This window comes from Caenorhabditis remanei, chromosome IV (genome assembly GCF_010183535.1).
Source record: "Caenorhabditis remanei strain PX506 chromosome IV, whole genome shotgun sequence".
Taxonomy (NCBI): Eukaryota; Metazoa; Nematoda; class Chromadorea; order Rhabditida; family Rhabditidae; genus Caenorhabditis; species Caenorhabditis remanei.
Genome location: NC_071331.1, coordinates 16,305,781 through 16,327,748, shown reverse-complemented (window position 1 = coordinate 16,327,748; position 21,968 = coordinate 16,305,781). Strand labels below are relative to the sequence as shown.

At 36.7% G+C, this 21,968-nt stretch overlaps 8 protein-coding genes across 8 annotated transcripts; 4 read left to right on the top strand and 4 right to left on the bottom strand.

Annotated features, from left to right (window-relative positions):
* Positions 1 to 16: 16 nt before the first annotated feature.
* GCK72_014558 (uncharacterized protein) lies at positions 17 to 931 on the bottom strand (the record flags this gene model as incomplete). The annotated part of the gene is made up of 3 exons (XM_003108095.2): positions 17 to 173; positions 218 to 413; positions 457 to 931. The coding sequence occupies 3 exons, from the start codon at positions 929 to 931 to the stop codon at positions 17 to 19; spliced, it is 828 nt and encodes a 275-aa protein (XP_003108143.2).
* Positions 932 to 1,543: 612 nt separating this feature from the next.
* On the top strand, positions 1,544 to 2,959 carry GCK72_014557 (uncharacterized protein; the record flags this gene model as incomplete). The annotated part of the gene is made up of 5 exons (XM_053730345.1): positions 1,544 to 1,599; positions 1,653 to 2,067; positions 2,156 to 2,318; positions 2,378 to 2,789; positions 2,839 to 2,959. 5 exons carry the CDS (start codon positions 1,544 to 1,546, stop codon positions 2,957 to 2,959), a joined length of 1,167 nt encoding a protein of 388 aa, XP_053585117.1.
* Positions 2,960 to 3,455: 496 nt separating this feature from the next.
* On the bottom strand, positions 3,456 to 4,663 carry GCK72_014556 (uncharacterized protein; the record flags this gene model as incomplete). Its single annotated transcript, XM_003108319.2, has 6 exons — positions 3,456 to 3,617; positions 3,663 to 3,781; positions 3,837 to 3,903; positions 4,047 to 4,124; positions 4,173 to 4,294; positions 4,558 to 4,663. The coding sequence occupies 6 exons, from the start codon at positions 4,661 to 4,663 to the stop codon at positions 3,456 to 3,458; spliced, it is 654 nt and encodes a 217-aa protein (XP_003108367.2).
* A 673-nt stretch (positions 4,664 to 5,336) lies between these two features.
* GCK72_014555 (uncharacterized protein) lies at positions 5,337 to 9,058 on the top strand (the record flags this gene model as incomplete). The annotated part of the gene is made up of 13 exons (XM_053730344.1): positions 5,337 to 5,438; positions 5,674 to 5,778; positions 5,855 to 6,112; positions 6,161 to 6,405; positions 6,450 to 6,700; positions 6,746 to 6,830; positions 6,881 to 7,083; positions 7,129 to 7,184; positions 7,231 to 7,610; positions 7,655 to 7,878; positions 7,922 to 8,679; positions 8,728 to 8,868; positions 8,915 to 9,058. 13 exons carry the CDS (start codon positions 5,337 to 5,339, stop codon positions 9,056 to 9,058), a joined length of 2,952 nt encoding a protein of 983 aa, XP_053585116.1.
* Positions 9,059 to 9,454: 396 nt separating this feature from the next.
* On the top strand, positions 9,455 to 12,230 carry GCK72_014554 (uncharacterized protein; the record flags this gene model as incomplete). Its single annotated transcript, XM_053730343.1, has 11 exons — positions 9,455 to 9,605; positions 9,661 to 9,788; positions 9,910 to 10,076; positions 10,128 to 10,390; positions 10,436 to 10,617; positions 10,665 to 10,798; positions 10,844 to 11,114; positions 11,165 to 11,445; positions 11,488 to 11,723; positions 11,772 to 12,046; positions 12,090 to 12,230. 11 exons carry the CDS (start codon positions 9,455 to 9,457, stop codon positions 12,228 to 12,230), a joined length of 2,229 nt encoding a protein of 742 aa, XP_053585115.1.
* A 735-nt stretch (positions 12,231 to 12,965) lies between these two features.
* On the bottom strand, positions 12,966 to 13,501 carry GCK72_014553 (uncharacterized protein; the record flags this gene model as incomplete). The annotated part of the gene is made up of 2 exons (XM_003108215.2): positions 12,966 to 13,128; positions 13,179 to 13,501. 2 exons carry the CDS (start codon positions 13,499 to 13,501, stop codon positions 12,966 to 12,968), a joined length of 486 nt encoding a protein of 161 aa, XP_003108263.2.
* Positions 13,502 to 14,226: 725 nt separating this feature from the next.
* GCK72_014552 (uncharacterized protein) lies at positions 14,227 to 15,363 on the top strand (the record flags this gene model as incomplete). The annotated part of the gene is made up of 3 exons (XM_053730342.1): positions 14,227 to 14,321; positions 14,365 to 15,153; positions 15,204 to 15,363. The coding sequence occupies 3 exons, from the start codon at positions 14,227 to 14,229 to the stop codon at positions 15,361 to 15,363; spliced, it is 1,044 nt and encodes a 347-aa protein (XP_053585114.1).
* A 2,036-nt stretch (positions 15,364 to 17,399) lies between these two features.
* GCK72_014551 (uncharacterized protein) lies at positions 17,400 to 21,833 on the bottom strand (the record flags this gene model as incomplete). The annotated part of the gene is made up of 14 exons (XM_053730341.1): positions 17,400 to 17,519; positions 18,053 to 18,383; positions 18,435 to 18,628; positions 18,675 to 18,863; positions 18,909 to 19,095; positions 19,140 to 19,233; positions 19,282 to 19,423; positions 19,468 to 19,653; positions 19,698 to 19,795; positions 20,185 to 20,770; positions 20,816 to 21,200; positions 21,245 to 21,395; positions 21,446 to 21,631; positions 21,713 to 21,833. The coding sequence occupies 14 exons, from the start codon at positions 21,831 to 21,833 to the stop codon at positions 17,400 to 17,402; spliced, it is 2,970 nt and encodes a 989-aa protein (XP_053585113.1).
* Positions 21,834 to 21,968: the final 135 nt, after the last annotated feature.

Genomic DNA, 21,968 nt, shown 5'->3' with positions numbered 1-21,968 from the left:
TTGAATTTGACGCGAATCAATTAGAACTGACTGCACAGACAACACTTGAAAGTGGGAATCCGTGTAATGTCCATTGAGTTCCATTGCATTTGTAAATGAATGTATTGGATGTATCAGTCACGAGAGATCCTGTATATGGAGCATGTACATCACATAGCTCCGATTCGTGCCATCTGAAATTCCAATACATGTACTGTACGATTTATGGAATACTTACTTGACAAGCATATGTGGTTCTGTGCAAGTGATTGTTCTTGTACATTCTTTCAAGTCACTGGTATCAACGACATTTTGAGCATCTCTCTTGTCAAGTGTCATCGAGAAAAATGAGGAAACAGATTCATGATTTGAACAAATTTCTTTCATTTCGGCTGTGTTCTTCATCCAAATTGGTGGACAAGAGCCGCAAATGTCTGAAATATTTTTCAAAGTTTTGTTCAAAATAAGAAATTTAACCTGGCTTTTCAACTTGAAGTGCTTCGAACAAATCACGGTCATCGTGTACATTGTTGTTATCATCTCGATGAGATACGGCCGGTTCTGGATGATTAACCTCCTGCTGATTTCCCGAATTTTCACTTCTCGTGTCTGTTTTAACAGCAAATGTCCTTGCATTCTTCTTCTTCAAAGACTCTCTATTGGAGGTTCTCAAAGTTTCAATTGATTTATCAGAAACTGAGAAATCGTCGCTGTCTGAAGAAGCTGGGGCCACTGAAGAGGCAGAAGGAATAGGTTCAGTGGGTGATGGAGAGGGAAAGGTTTTTGCTTGTCGAAATTGTTGAATATGAGCAGAATAATCATTTTGAGTATTGAGAACTGGCATTCTTCGCAGAGGAGCGTTATCAAGTTGGCCAGCAATACCAACAGCTTCAGCAGGAATCGTCTTCATGCATGCAGCAACGAATAGAACAAATGAGTTGAGGAACATCATGATGAGAACAGAGTGAATAAATGAATGCATTGTTGGCCACCAAAATACGGGTCACACGTAGTGAAAGTGTGGAGAGACGAGACAGCAATAGCCGGTCCGGTGTGACACAAGTTTTTTGATAGCGTTGATAAGCAGATGTACTTTTCTAAGAAGGAATTTTGATGAAGAAATTGGGGCATTTAGAGGATGTATAAATAGACGTACATATAGGAATAAAAAAGATGTCGGAAACGGTAAATGATCAAAGAAGGAAAAGAAAAAAAGTTAGAGGCAAATTATGAGGGAAATATATACATTCCTGAATATTTTACGTCACAATTCTCAAACGAAACAGTGGATTTAATAAAAGATAACATATTTATGTAGTCTGAACACATCCATTAGTTTCCGCTAGCATATGTCAATTAGAAAAAGGTAAGAAACTCGGTTCGGTGAAACGGAATGATATGAATGAAATGGAAAAGTGAAGCTTATTCGCGCAGGTTTAGTTAGAACAATAGGTGTATGCGTTATCTCCGATCTCGTGAACTTTCATCCTATAAACGTCACTTATTGCAGGAGGAACATCTATTATCATGGAGACACAGACTTGGAGTATCAGCAAGGGGAAAAATGGCTGCGGTGACAGAGAGACCTCGACCTGATCCATGTGCACAGTCCCAGTATAGGTGGGAGAGAGCTCATATCTGAACGAAATTGTTTTAAGAAGTATATTTTTAAGATTGGACTATGATCTATTTTCGGAAGTATTCCCACGTCTGCTACCTTGGCCCGTGACCAACATTTTTATCATTCGAGTTTTTCGTCTTCTCGATATTTCCGACAATGGACTGCTTACTTTCCGTGACCTGGCCATAAATCTTTCAATTCTTCTTCGAGGAGAAGCAACAGAAAAACTTGCACTCTTCTATAAATGTCACTTGCCTCCTGCTTTCAATATGTCTGATTTGGATGGACTGGATGCTAGTGAAGAGAGCTCGCCGGATCGAAATGACGGAGAACCAGAACTTGCAATGGAAGCTACCGATCTTCTTGGTACACCGAAAAAGACTGCCTGCCCGTTCCAAGAGAAAAGATCATATTCGGTGGACATTCCACGACAATCATCTGATCAGGAACTTGCTGATTCATATCGGGTGAGAGCATCTTTAATTGTATTATTTCGTTATTTCTCATTCGAGACAGTTTACTTGCTGAGCTGAACTTATAACAAACGATTTTCAGACCAGATGCAGTACTTCTAGTGCCGTTATGATCTCTGGTAATGTAGAAGAACGTGCTTCTGATGCCGAATCACTTATTGATATGATAGCTGCCAAATCAATCGGATCATGCCCATCTGAAACTGGTACGGATCGAATTCAAGTAGCTGATGTCGCTAGTGAGGGTTAGAACTTACTGCAACTAGCTAATCTATCAGTTTAATACACATGTTTTTCTTTTCAGAATCCTATTCGGTGGTCGATGAATCAATTGAAAAGATGAAACAACTGAGAACAAAAACACTCTCTTCGCCAGACTGCACATCTACAAAATTAGAAATGAAAATGCTTCCAGCTATGAGTCAAATTCAGTTCATTCAATTATGGAAGACATTTTATGATATGCTCAGTGGAAAAGAAACAGAACAATCAGTATTTCATTCATTAGCAGTCACTGGTACACTTCTTCTTCAACTCGGAGAAACACATCGAGAATTACAAGCGAAGTTGGAAGCCCAGATTGCAGATGCAATGCAGGATTTAGATGAAACATTGAAAGGACCTGAAGAGGAAAATAATACTGACGAATTTGAGGAAGATAGAAAGATTGATCCAATTGAAGTTCAAAGAAAGAGAATAGGAGATATGCAAACATGGTTGGTTTTACTATTCTGGAAAAGAAACTCAAATTTTAAGTAGTTTCAGCATGGCGGATGATGAATGGAGAGTGAATCTTGAACAGATATTGGCCTCAATCATGGCTGAATCAACTCTTTCGGATTTCTTTGAAAGAAAGTACTCATTGGATGCACTCATCAAAAAGTAATTCTTTTTCGCATTTTTCTATAGTTCATTTATTTTTTCCAGGTACTACAAAACGAGGTTTTCGCAAGGTTCTATCAATTAACAACATTCAAGAAGAACCACGTTTACGTTGTAAATAATGTGATATATATCGAGCATAAGATGCTTATGCTTGCATAATTTTCCGTCTGTATATAGATTTCATTCATTTCACCCACATTTTTTTCTGTTACGGTTTATGACATAAAAGTTGATATATGAAAAGAACTGTGACTAGCAGCGCGCGAACGGAACACCAACCTTTGTCACTTTTTGGTGTTCAATGCCCCGTGGCTAATGTCATTTGTAAGCACTGCTCTCCCTCCCCGATACAGTACTTTTTCCATACTCATTGGTGCGTGAACATGAAACTAATAAAAAGAAAGACGCGCTAAGTTTCATATAGCCTTGTCTCGGTATTTCTGTTTTTTTTGGGAAGTACCATGTCGGATAGATCAAAGAAACACTTATAGAAAAGTTTATGGAGTCAGTGGATTCATGGAAGTTGAATGCATTTTACGAAGATGCTTTTTTAGATCAAAGTTGCGGCAGAATCCTTTAGAACATACTTGACAAGTGAATGGTTTATGTTCTTCGTGGGTGAACATATGAAACGCAAGATTATATGATTGATGGAATGCCTGAAAATCTATACGCTGATTTTCAGAGAAAGAGAAAAAACATACCCTGTTGCAAATTGTACAAGAGAACTTTTTGGTCTCTTCATGCGTCAATCGATGATTTTTGTAATTTCCGTTCTGATGAAATCCCTTTCCACAAACTTCACAAACGAACGGTTTGAATCCTGAACTAGCATTTAGTTTTTATTTCAAAAATCCAAAATATTTTCTTAATATTACCTTGATGTATCCTCACATGAGTGTTGAGTGTTGACGACCGATTGAAACATTTTCCACATGTTTTGCACTGCAAAATTCAAATAATAAATGGGGGATACTGTAGAAATAATCGGATGAGAAATGACTGAATGGAATCTAATCCCTTTTGGGCCACTTCTCTATTCCTGTTACAGGATTAGAGACGACACCTTCTCTCTCTCTTCTGAATACCTTATGAGGTTTACTGTCAGTGTGAATAATTTTGTGACGGCAGAGAGTTGAAGCTTGACGAAATGCTTTTCCGCATACCTAAAATATTAAAGATTTCGGTAAGAAGTAGTTTTAGAAGTGGCTTACTTTACAAACAAATGGACGTTCTCCTGTATGAACTGGCATATGACGAGTCAAATTGTAATGTGCATTGAACTGTTTTCCACATATTTCACATGGAAACTTTTTTCGATTCGATTCATCTTCACCTGCAAAGTTTGAAGTAGGGATGAGTCAAAGAGAGATTAGGAACTGGAAAAACTCAATTTAATGAGAAAAAGAGTGCAATCTGCGTGTTCAGAATGCAAAAAGGACCGATACGGAGACTTTTTTCGACTAGAGCTACCGTAATCCATATCGTAACACTTAACATTTAGAACGATGGTTTTCAGATGCCTTTGAAATTCAAAACTTATTTATTTTCTAATTCTGAACCAGAGTATTCACAATAATCTTTCGTAAGAACCTCTACCTGACGAGGAGTCTGCGAATAAAGATGGATTGGCTGGAAACGGAAAAATTCCAGACGAACGACATGGAGACGTGGAAAGAAGGACGTCGATCGAGAACTTGAGCATCGGATGAAAAATCAGCGAAATGGCGAAACGATTGAAGGCCTTTTTGGGTGAGAAATCGGGCTTTCGTAGACTCCGCCCACTTAGCATGCAGTTGACGAATACAGTAAGACATAGAAAAAGAAGGAAAGAATCGGATGGATCAGGAATATGAATAGGATCAGGGTAGAGATGGAAAAGAAGGAAAGTACTGAATCTGAGTGATGAGATTATTGTTTAAATTAAAAAGAGCAACACAAATATTTTTGGATTCCCAGCTATCTAATTTTACAGATTCCGTGGATATTGTTTATTCTTCTGGAAAAATAGTTTGTTCCATCAGCATTTTAATTTTTCAGCAGAGTACTCTTTCATAAGTATTACTCTTCCATGTCATTCATACAGTACCCTCTGATATTTCCAAAAGAGAAACTTCCCACGTTCTGAACATTCCTCTATTCATCTATGGGCACGTCTCAACATAGCATAAATCATTATATCTTCCAACTTCTCCCATAATCAAAACATTTCGGACAGTATGCAGATGGAGTGTTAGTGCTACTTGTCATCGTTCCTCTTCTCCCTCAATTTCTCTTTTCTCTCCGATCAGCCAACTCTTCTTGTCTTCTTCTCTTCTCTCATACATTACACTTTTCCACTCACTGAGCAATCGAGTAAACTTTCCATCAATTTCGAAATGTTCGCTTATTCGACGTCTTCATTCACAGGATCCACTCTATCAGTCAGATCATTTTCCAGTGATACAACTATATCCAATGCGTTCTTCAATCTACCACAGGTAATTCTATTTATAGTTTCAGCTAATGATTACTAAATCTTCACACTTTATCTGATTTATCTGACAGATAGTTTGGTTTTGTCTGTAATCTGAGATCTATAAATTTACTTGTTTGTGATTAAACTGGACTGATATTATTTACATGATCAACTCTTGATTTATACAGTCTTAGGACTGCCAAACTCGATTTCAGTTCTTGTGTATGAACTTAGTAACACTTCTACATAATTTTCAGAATCATGTTCGTGGCCGTCTTCATGCCAAAAAAAGAAACATCCAACAGGCAAAACGTCGGAACAAGCGCGCTCCACTGAGAACTCATCCACAAATTCCACGACAGGTTTCATCTTATTTTTCCCTTTCTTCTTTCTTCTTTCCGCTAAAAATTTTAGATTTAAATTTAAATAAAAATTTAGAAAAAAGAATATATTCAACATGAACACAGTATCGATTTTCATACTGCTTACGAAGAAACGCTACTCTTCCTCTGTTCTCCACTCCACGTGTTCATTTTTCAGATGTCGCTGTTTCGGAACTTTTTCGGCGGTGGACAACCAGATGACGACGAAGACAATGGAGCTGAGTTTGTAGAGACGCTTGTAGAACGAGTGGAGACATGCAGTGCTCCAGAAGATCGTAGAGATGCGCTCAGAGCTCTGAAAGGTGTTGCAAAGGTAACTTCATTATTGTTATTGCCCTGAATATAATTTTCAACTTTTAAGCAATACCGTCTAGCTGTTGGAACGATGGGTATGAATGCCTACATTGATGTACTCGAAACAGATCGATTGAATTCGGAAACTATGACTCTTGTTCTCGATACACTAGCTACAGTCTTATCAGCAGATGATGACTCCTCTGAATCTGATGAATTAGGAGAACGTTTAGCGGAAATGATGATCAAAAGAAAAGGATTCATCGCTTCTGTTTTGGCTGCGGTTGATCAATTTGATTTTGGAGTTAGGAGGTTCGAAATTTTTTGAATTTATAATAATTAAATCATTTTTTCAGAACTTCAGTTCAACTACTTTCCAATTTACTACGCCACCGAGGTACAGAAGTACAAAATGCCATTCTTCAACAACCAGCTGGACTTTCCAAACTGGTAGATATTATTCATGACAATCGTGAAGTGATCAGAAACGAAGCTATTCTGATGATTTGTGAATTGAGTAGGGCAAACTCACAAATACAACAATTGCTTGCTTACGATAATATATTCAATGATCTTCTTAACATCATCGAAACAGAGCCTCTTGATAGTTAGTTTATGCTCACATGGAAACCGAAACTTTCTATTTTTACAGGTATTGTAATCGAGGATTGCTTGTTTGTAATGCTAAACTTGCTCCGCAAAAACTCCATGAACCAACAACTCTTCAGAGAAAATCAGTGAGTGTTCTTTGTTTATCGAGTTTTCACATTCCTTAAATACTTTACAGGTTAGTAGCTCGGCTCGGTGGTATTTTGCACACATTTTTGTACGGACATGAAGAAACTGAAGAAGTTGATGTAGATAGTGCAGAATGGCCAAAGCAACGGACTGCTAATGTTATATTCCTTCTTCAAATAATCCGTACTCTTGTCAGTCCTGATAACAACAGTCAAAACACACATGCTGCTCAAAAAGTTTTGAATCAAACTAGTACGAAATATAGCAAGAAATTATTAACAAAAGTGTTATTTACAGAAATCCTTGAAGAACTCATCCGTGTCCTTTTATCAGAAATTGGCGCCTCTGTTGAGGTAAGGGTTGGAAATAAATTCATATTTAATTTGTATCTGATTTCAGATTCTCACTGAATCAATCATTGTCGTGGCAGAGGCAATCCGTGGTAACTACACAAACCAAGAACTTTTCGCTAGTACTGTTCTGGACAATGGAGAAGATGCACCGAGATCATCACTTGTTGTTCTTCTTATATCTATGACAGCTGAAAAGCAAACGTACAAACTGCGGTGCGCCGTATTCTACTGCTTCTTGTCTTACTTGTTCGATAACGAATTCGGAAAAACTCGAATAATCGAAACACTTTTACCGAATTCACAAAACCAAAATACTCTAACCACTGGAGCACTAATTATGCAGGCCATATCTTCGGCGGAATCTGTTCAAGCATGGTTTGGATGTGTAACTCTCATGCACTGTCTTTATGATGTTGATCACTTATGGTAAATGTTTTCAAACTGATTTAAAAATTGAACCGTTTTTTCAGTGAGCAACTGCTTCGTGTCAAACTCACTGTCGTTGCTGATCAACAGCCAGAATTGAGTTTACTGGATCATGTTTCACAACTCTTGATTTCTGCTGGAAATCGTCGACCACAAACAAGAGCTGGTTTACTAATGCTTTTGGGAGTTTGGCTTCAAAATTGCCCAATGGCTGTTTCTGCTTTTATGGCGAAAGAGGACAATCTTCTCTATTTAACAACCAACATCGGTAATTTTTGTTACATCTTTTCATAATAGTTTTCAGTTTTCAGTGGACGAATGTGGAGAAGGATCAGAAAGTGAACAACAGGCTCTTCGTGGTTTGATGGCTTTTGTTCTGCTTTCATGTCTCAAGAATATTCAAGAGAAAGATGTCAGAACTTCAATAGAAACTCTGATTTCAAGAAGAGTTGGAAAAGAAGTTGTTCTTTCGGCATTGGAAGGATTATCACGAACTGAACAATTTGTAAGAGCCGCACAAAAACAACAACCATCAGAAAATAATAAGAACAACCTTTTCCTTGATTTCAATTTTGTGAAACTGTTCAAATCACTTGAAGGAACATTGGCTAAGCAGTTGAAACCGAATGGAGAATTTAACGGATCCAGCAATGACAGTATAATTCAATCGTTCAAAGAACTCATAAAACGGCAGGATGGAGATATTGCACAATTGAAACAAGAAAATAAGAAGATGAGTACAGAAATTGAGAAATTGACATCTGAAGCTCAGAATAAAGAGACCGAGAGAGAATTGGAGCAACTACGAATTAAACTAGAAGAATCGACCAGTTTCAAAACACAAACTGAAGTGTTGAACAGTCAGTTAGCTGAAGCACAAAGATTAACTCAACAATGGTACGCAGAAGCAGAAAGATATAAACAATGGGCACAACAGTGGCAAAACTATCAACTCGCTCAAGTTCCGAATGCTGCTGAAGTTGGAGTTACTCAGTTGCAGCAACAAGTAGCCGAATTAGAGCAACAACTTGGATACGGTTATCAAGCATTTGAACAACAGTCTCAAACGGTAAATACTTACAAATATGTTATTGAATCATGTCCTTGTCTTTTTCAGATTTTGCACTACACTGCAGAAAATGCGCAACTCCGAGAACGACTCGTTAAAGCAGATGCTTCGATATCAGAACTGACTTCAAAGATAGCTATAGTGAATTCTCAACCGCCTTCAAACGGAGTGGTAGAGAACGGAGATCAGGTAAATTTAAGAAACCAGCTTCAACTCAAACATTCGTTAATTTCAGAAATCTGACGATGAGTTAGTAAAACTAAAACAAGAACAAGAAGAACTTTTGATGCTTCTTGCTGATCAACACAATAAAATGTCAGTTTATCGACGTCGTCTCAAATCTCTTGGACAGCCAGTGACAGATGATGAAGACGAATAGAGAAATATTTAAATCGGGTTTCAAGGGGGTAATTCTTTCATAAACATATAGAGTTCCCATATTTCTTTTAACATCATAGGTTTCATGTAAAATATTTAAATTTATCGCATATAATATGTTTTGTTTCTCAATATACCCGCTTCATTTCGTTCAAACCATAACTCTGTGATACCGAGTCGAATCTTTGTTGTTTTCTTTTTTGTAATAGTAATTCGAATAAATTATTGATTGATCTAAAATGCCAGGTTGTAAATCCGATGACAAGAGACGAACCCGTCCACACTACGCATTCATATCAATCACTGAATCCGGTTCGCTTTTCGTTCCTCGCCCTATTCATCCTGCCGTCTGCCATTGTTCTCTCTACTGATAGTCATTTCAATTGATTTTCTCATAATGATTTCCAGAACCTTCTGGAAATTCTCTATTCTACTTTTATTTATACCAACTATTGAAGCATGTCATCCGCAATTTCAGAAAGAGTTACGGTATTTAGATTTATATCTCGGAATAAAACCAGATAACAATGGAGAAATTCCAGTTGAAGGTATCAAATGAAGACACTAATTTTCCTTCTTTCAATTCATTTTCATTTATTCCAGAAGCCGTTGGTTTTGCCACTTATATTGAGTCACCTGATGAGTTGAATTGTGATTTTGAAACAGAATGTTTATGGAGAAATGCTCCAACTGATAACCTGTTGGATACAAGTGATTGGTGGTATTTCAAGGTTCGCAGATTTTTTTTTCTTAAAGTTTTATGTTTCTTCGATAAGATTACTGTAGGTACAGTATTCCGGGGCAATTCGACAATAAATAGATGCAATCACAGTTCTACATTTTAACTTACAGAAAAGCGATGAAAAAACGTTCCCAGTCCAAATTCAACCAGGAAATCCGAGTATTCCGAAAGGAGAACACTTCATAATTGCTGGAAACACAACAAAAAATGCGAACGGAGCAGTGATAAGCAGTGCTCCGATTGCGTGTCAAAAGGGATTCGCTAATTTAACTTTCAGGTCAGATATATTACAGAAGTAGTTTAATAGTTCAAAAGAAGAGAATTACAGTTTTTGGTTGTATAATAATGCTCAAGTTGAAGTCATAATTCTGCGTGCAATGAATCGAAGAAGACATTTACAAGTACTGATGAGACCGAAGATGAAATGTGATTTTTTGGGAGCAGCGAATGAAGAATGTCGAGTGGAAATCCCTCCGATAAAAGAACCATTTCGAATTGGTATTCGAGCATTCGATCTGAAGGATAACACTGTTGGAAGTCTTGCAATTATAGATCATATCAGATATCATGGAAAGATTTGTCAGCAATCTCGTAAGGATTTTACTTTCTTTTTCATTGAAATCAATCAATTTTAAGCATTTCCATCATCATTTTCTTCACTTCGAATCCCTCCATATGATAACAGTCCACTCGTTCGAATGACTGATCTCAGTTGTGAAAGGCCATTGAGGTCTTGTCGATGGGGAAATATGGCAAAATCTATATTAAGTGAATGGAGAGTTGGTAGATCAATTGACAGATGGGTGGATATGTTCGAAGTGAGATACAACTTTTTATTTTAAATTAAAATTTATAAAATTTTGAGATAACTGCAAATCAATCGCATCCGAACTCTTCTTTCCTATTTCTTGCTGTTGATTCGTTCTCTCCTCGACCGTATTCCAGTCTTACAAGTCAAGTTATTCCATGTTCACAAAGAACAACGAGTCTTTCTCTAAAGTAATTTTCTCTAAATGATAAGTTCTGATTCCGAATTAATTACAGATATTGGATGAAAACTGGAACACAAGCTGAAATATGTGCAGTTGATGAAGATGGAGTTGCATTGAGTTGTGCATATCTTGAACCAAATGATAGCCCAGGACCGATTACAATTGATCTTGACTCCTATTCACAACCATTTAAATTCACTGTCGGAATAATTGCATTCGATGAGAGCACATTTGGACTACTTGCTATTTCTGAACTTAAAGTTCTCGGACTCCTTTGTACGGAACCTGCTCCACCAATTGTCACAACTATCAGCCCACCGATTGTACGTTTTCCCAATACCTAATTAGTATAATATGCTTGTCTTTATTCTAGATCCAACACATATTTGGTCTCCAACCTGGAAATGGTCGTTATGTTCCATATGATTTATCCCTCAATTGCGACTTCACAAAGGATTACTGTAGTCAATGGGTCAATTACGATGGAGTTGTCAAATATGGAGTGATGCCACGTGATTCTGATGTGTTTCCAATTCCAAAAGGAGTCAAAGGAAACGTTGCAGTCTTCTTAATGCAAAATGCGACAGTATCCAATTTGAGATCTAGAATGGTTCCGTGCTCGTATAATGGAAGAATCGATGTTGAGTATATGAGGTAATCAAGTATTCGAGTAATAAAAAATAGCATTATTTCCAGATCAGAAGACGCTCAAGTCAGAATATGCGCCCTCGAACAATGTGTAGACGGGAATCAAACCAATGGAAAAATCTCAATTGGAGTCTCATCGACAACTCCATTTTATGTTTCAATCGAAGCTTCTTCGCGAGATGATGCTGTAGTTTTAATCAATAAAATTTCCACTTCTGGAGATTTTTGTCCGTTGAAAACAGCCGAACAAACTGTATGCGATCAGTTAATTTGCAACTTCAAAGGTTAATCAATTCAAACAATCTAAAACTATTCAAATTCTCTATTTTCAGACACATTTTGTAATTATGAGACAATTGTTGAAAAAGCAGGAGATGTTCCTGTATTGAAGACAGCGAACGGAGCGAGTGTAACGTTAAACGGAGGAGGAATTCGTGCAGTTCTTCTCAGTCCGACATTTGATCTTGCATATCCATCCATTTTAACTATAACTCTTTCTCAATCAACGTTTGGTTCGCGTGTTCTTTTATGTCCAGATGTCACAAGTGATCCTACTTTATGTCACGAATTGAGTGGACCTCGAGTACTTGATTCATCAGATAAACAGGTAGTATTTGTTTATAAATATCACAATTTTAACACTTTTTCAGGTGATGTTCCCACTGGATATTGGTGCTCGTTCATTCTCACTTGTCCTTCTTCATGATAAATCTATTGAATTCGGTCCAGCTATATTCAATATAAAATCAATGGAACTTCGGACTGTAAACAATGAAGAAATGTGCTACTGAATATGATACTGAGATGATAATCAAAAGAAAAACTACGGTGTAATTCATGAATATTTAAACGTTTGAGAATAAATTGTTCGTTTTCATTTAAAGTTTTAAAATATTTAAATTAAACCAAGCATTCAATTGTAAGTGTGCTTCCCACAACACTATACTGCATTTCTTCTCATCTGATAATTCAAATTTCAGGAAAGGATTGGGCTTAGAAGATTCAAATTGAAAGACAGTCCGAGGCACAATCAAAAATGAGTTTTAAATTCATTCCTTCATTTTAGCTTCATTTCTTTCATTTTAGTCTTCTCAGGCTATTAGGGACCTCAATGTATGATGTGGTGCTCCTGCGGAGTTCATCACTTCATTCCTTGTTTTCATTCCAACTCATATAGCATACAGATATTACAAGAAGTGGGTTTATTAAGGGTGCCGAGAGAAATATAACTGTACAAGAAAAATAAAATATACATGGGGAAATAAACAGAGTGGGGGAATACAAAATACAACTACGAGAATTATATAAAGAGATCTGAAATTAAAAGTAATTAAAACTAAAACAGTTAATTCCTCTCTGAAATTCTGCTGCCAGAGGGACAGAGCTAGAGAGATGAGTCATTGTGACGTCATCTCCTGTGACATTATAATCGAAAAAAAATCTTCATAATATTTTAAGCGGTACTGTAGACTTCAAGTTAGACTTGCAACGGGATGTACCAGGCTGAGATTTCACAACTCTGCACTTCAAGCATTGTTCGGCCACACTGCCATTACGAACCAAAATATCTGCTCCTCTCCATTTTTATACGGTTTTTTTTTCTGTTGAATAGTTGCGAGTTTGCCATTTTTCTGTCGAATGTCAAATCCTCCTTCAAATTCGTACATAAGTTTTCCTGCCATATATTCCCTTGAAAATTAAATATTTGCCCTGACAATGGTTTCTTTAATAAAACTTACGACTCGAACGTTCGTTTAAGAGATTCATCCTTTTCTTCAAACTCAATTCCATCTAATAACAACTCAAAATCAAGACGTTTTACTGCTAGAGTGAAAATTGTCATTCTTGGATTATTTCCATCTATCCATCCTTTTAATACCCGATTTAAATTGTTCTCATTGAAGTAACAAACTCCAATCACTATTGTGACACAGTTGGAAGTAATAATATCTTCTTCAGTAATCCAATTGACAGGATAATTGACAGTTGAGCTACTTGCAATCAGTCCGTTTAAATCCAAGATCCCACAATTAAACTGCCGTATTTCATGAGTGTGCCTCATAGCATAACATAAATTTTGAATTGAAAATTTCATTTTTTCAAAAAAAAGATCAAAGGTATCACAATTAGTATCATCTCCAGAAAATTCACAGTATTCCAAACAAGTCTGACGCGTATTCATCCATTCTGTAATCGCTGAAATCTCTTGAAGCGATTCATTTGAGTTCAAGTAAAGAAAAGTGATGTCCCTTCGAAACAAATCACAAACATAGTCTGCCCATACTGTAACATATTTGAAACGCATCTCATTTTCATCATTAGAGAGTTGACTCCATTTTCCTCTATTTTCTTGGAAATTCTGGAAAAGAGACAAGCATACTCGTGTGTCTTCGTGCTAATGCGCTTGGGTGATGAACTTACAAACACTGCTGTTTTAAGATAAAACTTGCTCCTAGGTCTGAGAGTAATCTTCTAATGATATGTAAAAACACCTGAAAATAGAATGTAAAAACACCTGAAAATTATGCAATACTTTGTAATACGGGACTATTTTTGCCGATACTGCCAGAATTAAGCATAATTGAACACTGTCAGAGCTTTCTTTTGCAGTTGTCTCAAGGACTAACACAAAAATCCCGCCTCTTACAGATTGTTGATCCAATTGATTCTCACGTTCATAGCACACACGCAACGCATACGCCCCGCATACCTGTCTATTGAGCCACATAGATTTTTTTTGCGATACCATTGTGTCCACACATTTCGTCCAATTCTATTCTTTCAAGGATGGATATTGTTCCTGAAACAAAAACAATGCCTATTTTGAAACTTCCTGCCGTCCCTTTGAGTAATGTATTACGAAACTTTAATCAATTGGAGATGTAAGTTTTAAAAAAACCTTTTATCAAGAATGTTTTTTTTTAGAGTCGATTTTTCGTTAGCTTCGAAAAAATGTCAATTCATCATTAAGTCGATCAAATTCGACAAGTTTCACATTGGCCTAGGTTTGCAGCCGAAGCGGGACCCAATTCTATTCTATTGGGATTATTACCTATATTTCGAATTTTCTATTGATGATTTGAAGAAGAGAAGCAAATATATGAATAAAGGAGGAACATGGAGTCAACTCTCTAATGATGAAAATGAGATGCGTTTCAAATATGTTACAGTATGGGCAGACTATGTTTGTGATTTGTTTCGAAGGGACATCGCTTTTCTTTACTTGAACTCAAATGAATCGCTTCAAGAGATTTCAGCGATTACAGAATGGATGAATACGCGTCAGACTTGTTTGGAATACTGTGAATTTTCTGGAGATGATACTAATTGTGATACCTTTGATCTTTTTTTTGAAAAAATGAAATTTTCAATTCAAAATTTATGTTATGATCTGAGGCACACTCATGAAATACGGCAATTTAATTGTGGTATCTTGGATTTGAACGGACTGTTTGCAAGAAGCTCAACTGTCAATTATCCTGTCAATTGGATTACTGAAGAAGATATTATTACTTCCAACTGTGTCACAATAGTGATTGGAGTTTGTTACTTCAATGAGAACAATTTAAATCGGGTATTAAAAGGATGGATAGATGGAAATAATCCAAGAATGACAATTTTCACTCTAGCAGTAAAACGTCTTGATTTTGAGATGTTATTAGATGGAATTGAGTTTGAAGAAAAGGATGAATCTCTTAAACGAACGTTCAAATCGTAAGTTTTGTTAAAGAAACCATTGCCAAGTGAAATTTTTAATTTTTAAGGGAATATATGGCAGGAAAACTTATGTACGAATTTGAAGGAGGATTTGACATTCGACAGAAAAATGGCAAACTCGCAACTATTCAACAGAAAAAACCGTATAAAAATGGAGAGGAGCAGATATTTTGGTTCGTAATGGCAGTGTGGCCGAACAATGCTTGAAGTGCAGAGTTGTGAAATCTCAGCCTGGTACAGCCTGTTGCAAGTCTAAATTGAAGTCTACAGTACCGCTCAGAATATTATGAAGATTTTTCTCAATTATAATGGGGGTATTTGAGTTTAGAACTCGGAAGAATAGAACTGTGACAAAATAAAACTGTGAAAATATAGAACAGACAAAAATAGAACTGTTACAAAATAGAACTGTTACAAAATAGAACTCTACCACTGGTTTTGAAAATGCTTTTCGAGCTTATCTAATATAATTTTATACAGTTTTTTGTTGACTATTAAATAGACAAAGACTTTATCTCCATAAAATAAGTGTTTTTAGTCGACTTTTCTCCTCGAAAATTGGTTATAATTCGTCTTAAAAGTCACGAATGCAAACGCGCTCCATTCGAACTAGAGTTCTATTTTGTAACAGTTCTATTTTGTAGCAGTTCCATTGTGTTCAGTTCTATTTTGTCAAGTTCTGTTTTGTAGCAGTTCCATTTTTTCGTAGTTCCACTTTGTTCAGTTCTATTTTTTCCTGTTCTATATTTTCACAGTTTTATTTTGTCGCAGTTCTATTCTTCTGAGTTCTATACTCAAATACCCCCATTATAATGTCACGGGAGATGACGTCACAGTGACTCACCTCTCTAGCTCTTTCCCTCTGAGAGCAGAAGTTCAGAGAGGAAACGACTGTTTTAGTTTTAATTACTTTTAATTTCAGAGCCCTTTATATAATTCTTGTATTAGCACGGCACGCGTCTTACAACCGGGCTCTACCGAAGTCGAAGAGTTGTGTGCGAAATTGAGAGACTCAGAGAAAAAGAGTCATTTTTCAAGGGGATTTCGGTGGAGCGCAGTTGTAAGAGCAGTGCCATGTTCATAGCTGTATTTTGTAATCCCCCACTCTGTTTATTTCCCCATGTATATTTTCTTTTTCTTGTACAGTTATATTTCTCTCGGCACCCTTAATAAACCCACTTCTTGTAATATCTGTCTGCTATATGAGTTGGAATGAAAACAAGGAATGAAGTGGTTGACTCAGCAGGAGCACTACATCTTACACGGAGGTTCCTAAAAGTTTGAGAAGGTTTTCCGTGTGCCCCTTTTATTAAGAAACATGAATTTCTTCACGAGAGCTCCGAGGAAGCAGCTTTTAAGATCAGAAGTGCTCGAAAAATTCCGCTACACCAGCACTATTCCTATGACACGCTTTTATATTGGGAAGTGTCTCAATTTCGAGAGTCATCTTCTAACATAAATATTCAGACAATCTCACCGATTTTAAACCAGGTATTCAATTGGAAGTTTGCTTCCCACAACACTATATTGCATTTCTTAATTACTAATTTAACTTCTAATTTCTTCTCATCTGACAATTCAAATTTCAGGAAAAGATAGGAAATTAGAAGATTCAAATTGAAAGACAGTCCAAGACACAATAAGTGTTCCTTGGCTAGCATGCTAGCACCCACAACACTATATTGCATTTCCTCTCATCTGACAATTTAAATTTCAGGAAAGGATTCTTTGACGTACTATCAAAATAAAAACAAAGCTCATAAAAAAATGACTCTCCTGTTCTCTTCCCTTTTCGTCTACTAAATTCCAACTGATCCACGTGGTAAATAATCCAAATACGCGTGGAAGGAAGAGGACACGCGAAAATTTAAACATTGTTAACGTTATGGTGCGTCCAAAGTTGCTACAAAACAGCAAAAACGACAAATCTGCGGTGTCCAAAGTTGATTTGTAGATTTGCAGGTTTGCAGTTATGCGTTATTGCTCATCCTTAATTTTTCAACTGCGAAACCTGCAAAACCTACAAACCTACAAATCAACTTTGGACGCCGCAGATTTGTCGTTGTAGCAACTTTGGACACACCATTAAAAATTGACCGCATGCTTTTCCATGGCTTATCTTTTCGTGAACCGGTGACTCCTTTTAATAGGCGTGAACCAACTGATAATTCATCATCAACATAACAAAATCATATAATCAACAACAAAAAAGGGAATAATAAAAACTAAAAACAACGAATAGTTTAGAACCTTCTGCTTCTTTTAAACTGTGTTGTATTCACAGCTGGTTGATATAGACCTTCCAGACTTTTTTCGGTGACGTCTTCCGTTAGATTGAGAACATACGGGCATCGATTGTAAGGCTGGAAAGTTAATCACATATTTGACCAAAGACGAATAATGGACCTATTCTGGGGTAGCAAAAAATAGTTTTTTGCTTATTTTTTGCTATTCAGAAAGTAGCAAAAAAAGCAAAAAACTCCTGGTTTGGAGGCATTTTTTGCTTGACCTTTTCTAGGCCAGCCCGCCCTTTTCTAGGCCATTCGCTGCAAGACCTGTGTTTGGTGTAGATTTACGGGAGATTTTTTTGGGATTTTTTCAGCAAAGTTCGGAAAAAAATCATTTAACGTTTACAAAGTATGGAATAAATCAATAAAATTACGAATTCAGTTCAAAAGTAGCGATAAAGTACATGAATGCTGAAAAAATCGCAAAAAAAATCTCCCGTAAATCTACACATGGCCTAGAAAACCGCGGCCTGGCCTAGAAAAGGTCAAGCAAAAAATGCCTCCAAACCAGGAGTTTTTTGCTTTTTTTGCTACTTTCTGAATAGCAAAAAATAAGCAAAAAACTATTTTTTGCTACCCCAGAATAGGTCCATAAAGGAATCACTTACGTCAGCAGTAAAGAACATTGATGGTGTTTGAATCCGCATTCCCCGAACTAGAAGAGGAGGTTCTTCCAACTTCAACAAATCAACTGGAGTCACAACGTAAACTGATCTTTCCTCTACATTGACACCACGAATAATCCCGAATCCAAAACATTGAAGTGAAGGAGAGTTCTCATCAACAACGCTGATTAACGGCATATCTGCTTTCCCACATAATTTTCGAGTTTTTAAATCGATGTTTTTGACACAAAGAGCGACGAGTTGAGTGTTGATGGACGAGAAAATATGGGAGTCTTCGACAAGTAAATCAACGGGAACACAAATTGTCACATTTCTGAATAGAATAATAACAAGACTTGGTAATTTTATTAAATGTGGTACTTACTGAAACTTCAATTTATATGGAGCAACTGTGGAGAAGCTGGCAATCGTTGGACGAGGAAGAAGAGATGAGAAGTATCCAGCAACTGTTAAATCACGAATTAGAGCAGCTGGAAGTCTTTTTTGATTGGGAAGACCAATAACTCCCAATGAGTTATTTGCGAATATTTCTATAACATTGTTACGGTCCACTTGTTCCTGTAATATAACCTCATTTAAAACAAAACTCGGTTTTTTTAAATACCAGGAAATTATAGCGATATTCAGTTTGATCTCTGAAAATCTCGATGAACAAATCGGGTTCAGCTACTTTTGTGATAGAATCCAGAATTTCAGCACCTACATCCACAACCCATCCCATCGAATTAATAATGCATACGGATCCTGGTTCACTGATAAGTTTGAATTTGTTGAAAAGTCTTTCAAAAATATCCTGAAATAGAATTCCTGATGAAAAAACAGTAAGACATCAGCTAACCAAATAAAGCGGTAACTTTGTAACCGTATTGTCTCCGTAGAAATATGAGTTCTCGAATGTTTTTTTCTGATGACCGTATGGTTTGTCTAAAATTGGAGATGTGACTTTTGTCAGTGAAAGACATCCACTCGGAGTGAATTCACTTTGTCCAATATCACAATCCAAGACATACACGTGATCATAGCCACTGAAAACACTGTGTGATTGAGAAGTCATATGAACAAACTGTACTTTGAAAGGCATCGATTCACTAAATTCCGCATCAAATTAGATTTTCCAGCTCCTTTGTGACCGATCGGAAGAATTGATGTCTTTTGTCCATCACCTTAAAAAAATTATGTTATTTTTATTTATTCAGTTATTTTTCGATTACTTCTTAATCTACTGAGGCGATTGATATGCGCTTTTAATTGCGATTCTTGCTCTTGTGGAAATATGCGAAAATCGTCCCGACAGATGAAGAAATGAGGTGGAAGAATGATTTGCTTTTGAATTGAACAATGAATCAAGAAGTTCTGGGAATAAAGAATGAGGAGTCCAAATCAGTGAGTTCACTTACGGATATCGCACCAGAAATTGTTCCTTCAGCAATATCCAAAATCTTGCTCAAAACAAAAACTGCTGGTTGCGTAGTTCCGATCCCTTCCATTATTGTTTCATAATTGTTCGGTGCAACTGCTTTCAAACGAAACTTCAAACGAGCATGCTTGTAAGCAGAACAGTCATTTGAAACTTGTAGGATTACCTGAAAAATTCTTGAAATGAATATTTTTTTCTAATAATTTATACCGGAACATCCATTCTTTGTGGAGCGGAAATTTTTATGAAGTTTGACGGCTCCCAGGAAACTGTTGGCAGCACGAAGTCATTAATTGACGCGTTTCCAGCTGAGAAAATAATAATTTGAGAATTAAAATGTTTAGAGTACCTAAACAAAGAATAGAGCATGATCCGTAGATGGAAAGTCGTTCTCCAGGTTTCACGATGAGGATTTCCAGATTTTGATCTCTGCACTCGTACCGAAGCACCTCGCTCATCTGATTCACATCACGTTTCAGAAAGATTAGAATTCAAATAAAGATATTTTATAAGGCTACTCATCCGGTGTAGAAAGAAGAAGAATTTGTTTTTAAAAAACGATATTTTTCATGTAAGTTTGAATATGGAGCAAATAAATGGCAAGACAATGTGATACATCATTATTATAGCCGCCATAAACAGAATGTGAATAGAAAATGACATATAAATTATTCAATAACGGGGATTGTGTTTTTACATAGATATTCTACAATTTGAGCCATTGAAGGTCGAAGTCTTCTGTCACTGTAAGCTCCTGCAAGTCCTACTTCAATCAAAGTTTCTAGAAATAGTTCTTCAGCTTCGTTGGCCAGTGGTGGAGCTCTCTTGTCTATCAAAAACTCTCGCAACCGAGTATTCTGACGTGCTGCCAGTTCTTTATTGAACTGACAGTACTCGACAAGACCACGTGTTTCACGAGAATCCGAGTAGGCCCGCTGGCCCGATGCGATTTCCAAAAGAACAATTCCATAACTGTACACATCGAGTTTCGTAGTTAAAATCTTCGATGTGATGAACTCCGGGGCCAAATAAGCGAGTGTCCCTTTAATATGAGAGGCGATAAGTGGACATTTCTCAGTCGCTTCTGCTTCAACTTGTCCATCACGACTCAATCCGAAATCTCCAAGTTTTGGTTCCATATGCTTATCCAATAAGATATTTGCAGTTTTAACATCTCCGTGAATAATATGAGTTTTTGCAAAAGAATGTAGAAAGAGAATTCCACGAGCAGCTCCTATACTGATCTCTTTTCTTTGTATCCAGGTCAAAGGAGTAGTTCCTTTCTGAAATAAATATTTTTTGACAGTCGTAATTCTATAATCACTTACTCTACATAATATCCTATCTTCCAAAGATCCATTGGCCATAAATTGATAAACTAAGCATGGTTCTGGACCTTCTAGTGAATATGCATAGATTGGTAAAATATTGTCATGTCTAAAACGAGCCAATGTTCTCAATTCTGTTAAACTCTGTCTCAGTCGTTCTTTTTCCACTTTGGAACCATGTGCCGACGAATCATTACCAGCGAGAATTCGTTTCACAGCAACCATTCCTCCAGTTGCTTTGATTTCTCCTTTATAGACGGTTCCGTATCCACCTTTTCCAATAACATTACTTGCAGCAAATCCATTGGTCGCTTCTAACAGTTCTAAATAAGTGACGGGAAGTGTACCTTCAATAGCAACACGCAAAGGATCATTCGTAAAAGATCTGAAAATTTAATTTAATTCATTGGTAAAATAAAGTGAGCTTACGATGAAGATTGTGTAGGTGCTGGCGAGGGTTCATTTGTTTCAGTTTTCTTCGATCGAGAAGCGCTTTGTGACCCAGGTGGAGGTATATTTGGCCTGAATCTCCGCGCAGGATTCAGTATTTTCGTTTCTAAGCAATGATACTTTTCGTCCACTGAAAATACCATAAATTTGAATAAATTCCTGGAATAATTATTATCTGACCTTCACTTCTCATTAACCGCATCAGTCTGATTAGCTTTGTTTTCGCAAAAAGTTGATAAAGATGCGTTGCGTTGTATCCTTTTGAGCACCATATTCTCAAAAGCATCTTTGTTGGACTCTGATTATAACTAGCGAATCTTCTACACCCATCCACATCACGCATTTGGATTCCTGGCATGTACGGTGCTTAAATTATAATAAAATGTTAAAAATGACTTCAAAAAATAAAATATTTTTAATTTGTTAAAAACATGTTTCTCGACTTACCGATAGTTTCCCAAGTATTATCCGTGTCCAATATATCGCATATCAGCTGAAGTGTTTCTCTTCTCAAAAATGAGATCATATTCTCCTCCGGCAATCCATCAACGGTATCCGAATCTTCCATTATTTCCACCAATTTTCTATATTTTCGAATAGTTATTTCAGCTTGACCTCGTTTTCATTTTATTGAAGTTTTTAGAGAACTTTCGATAAATTTTATGAAAACATGGAATAGTGGAGCTTCGTAGTTTCGCCTCGT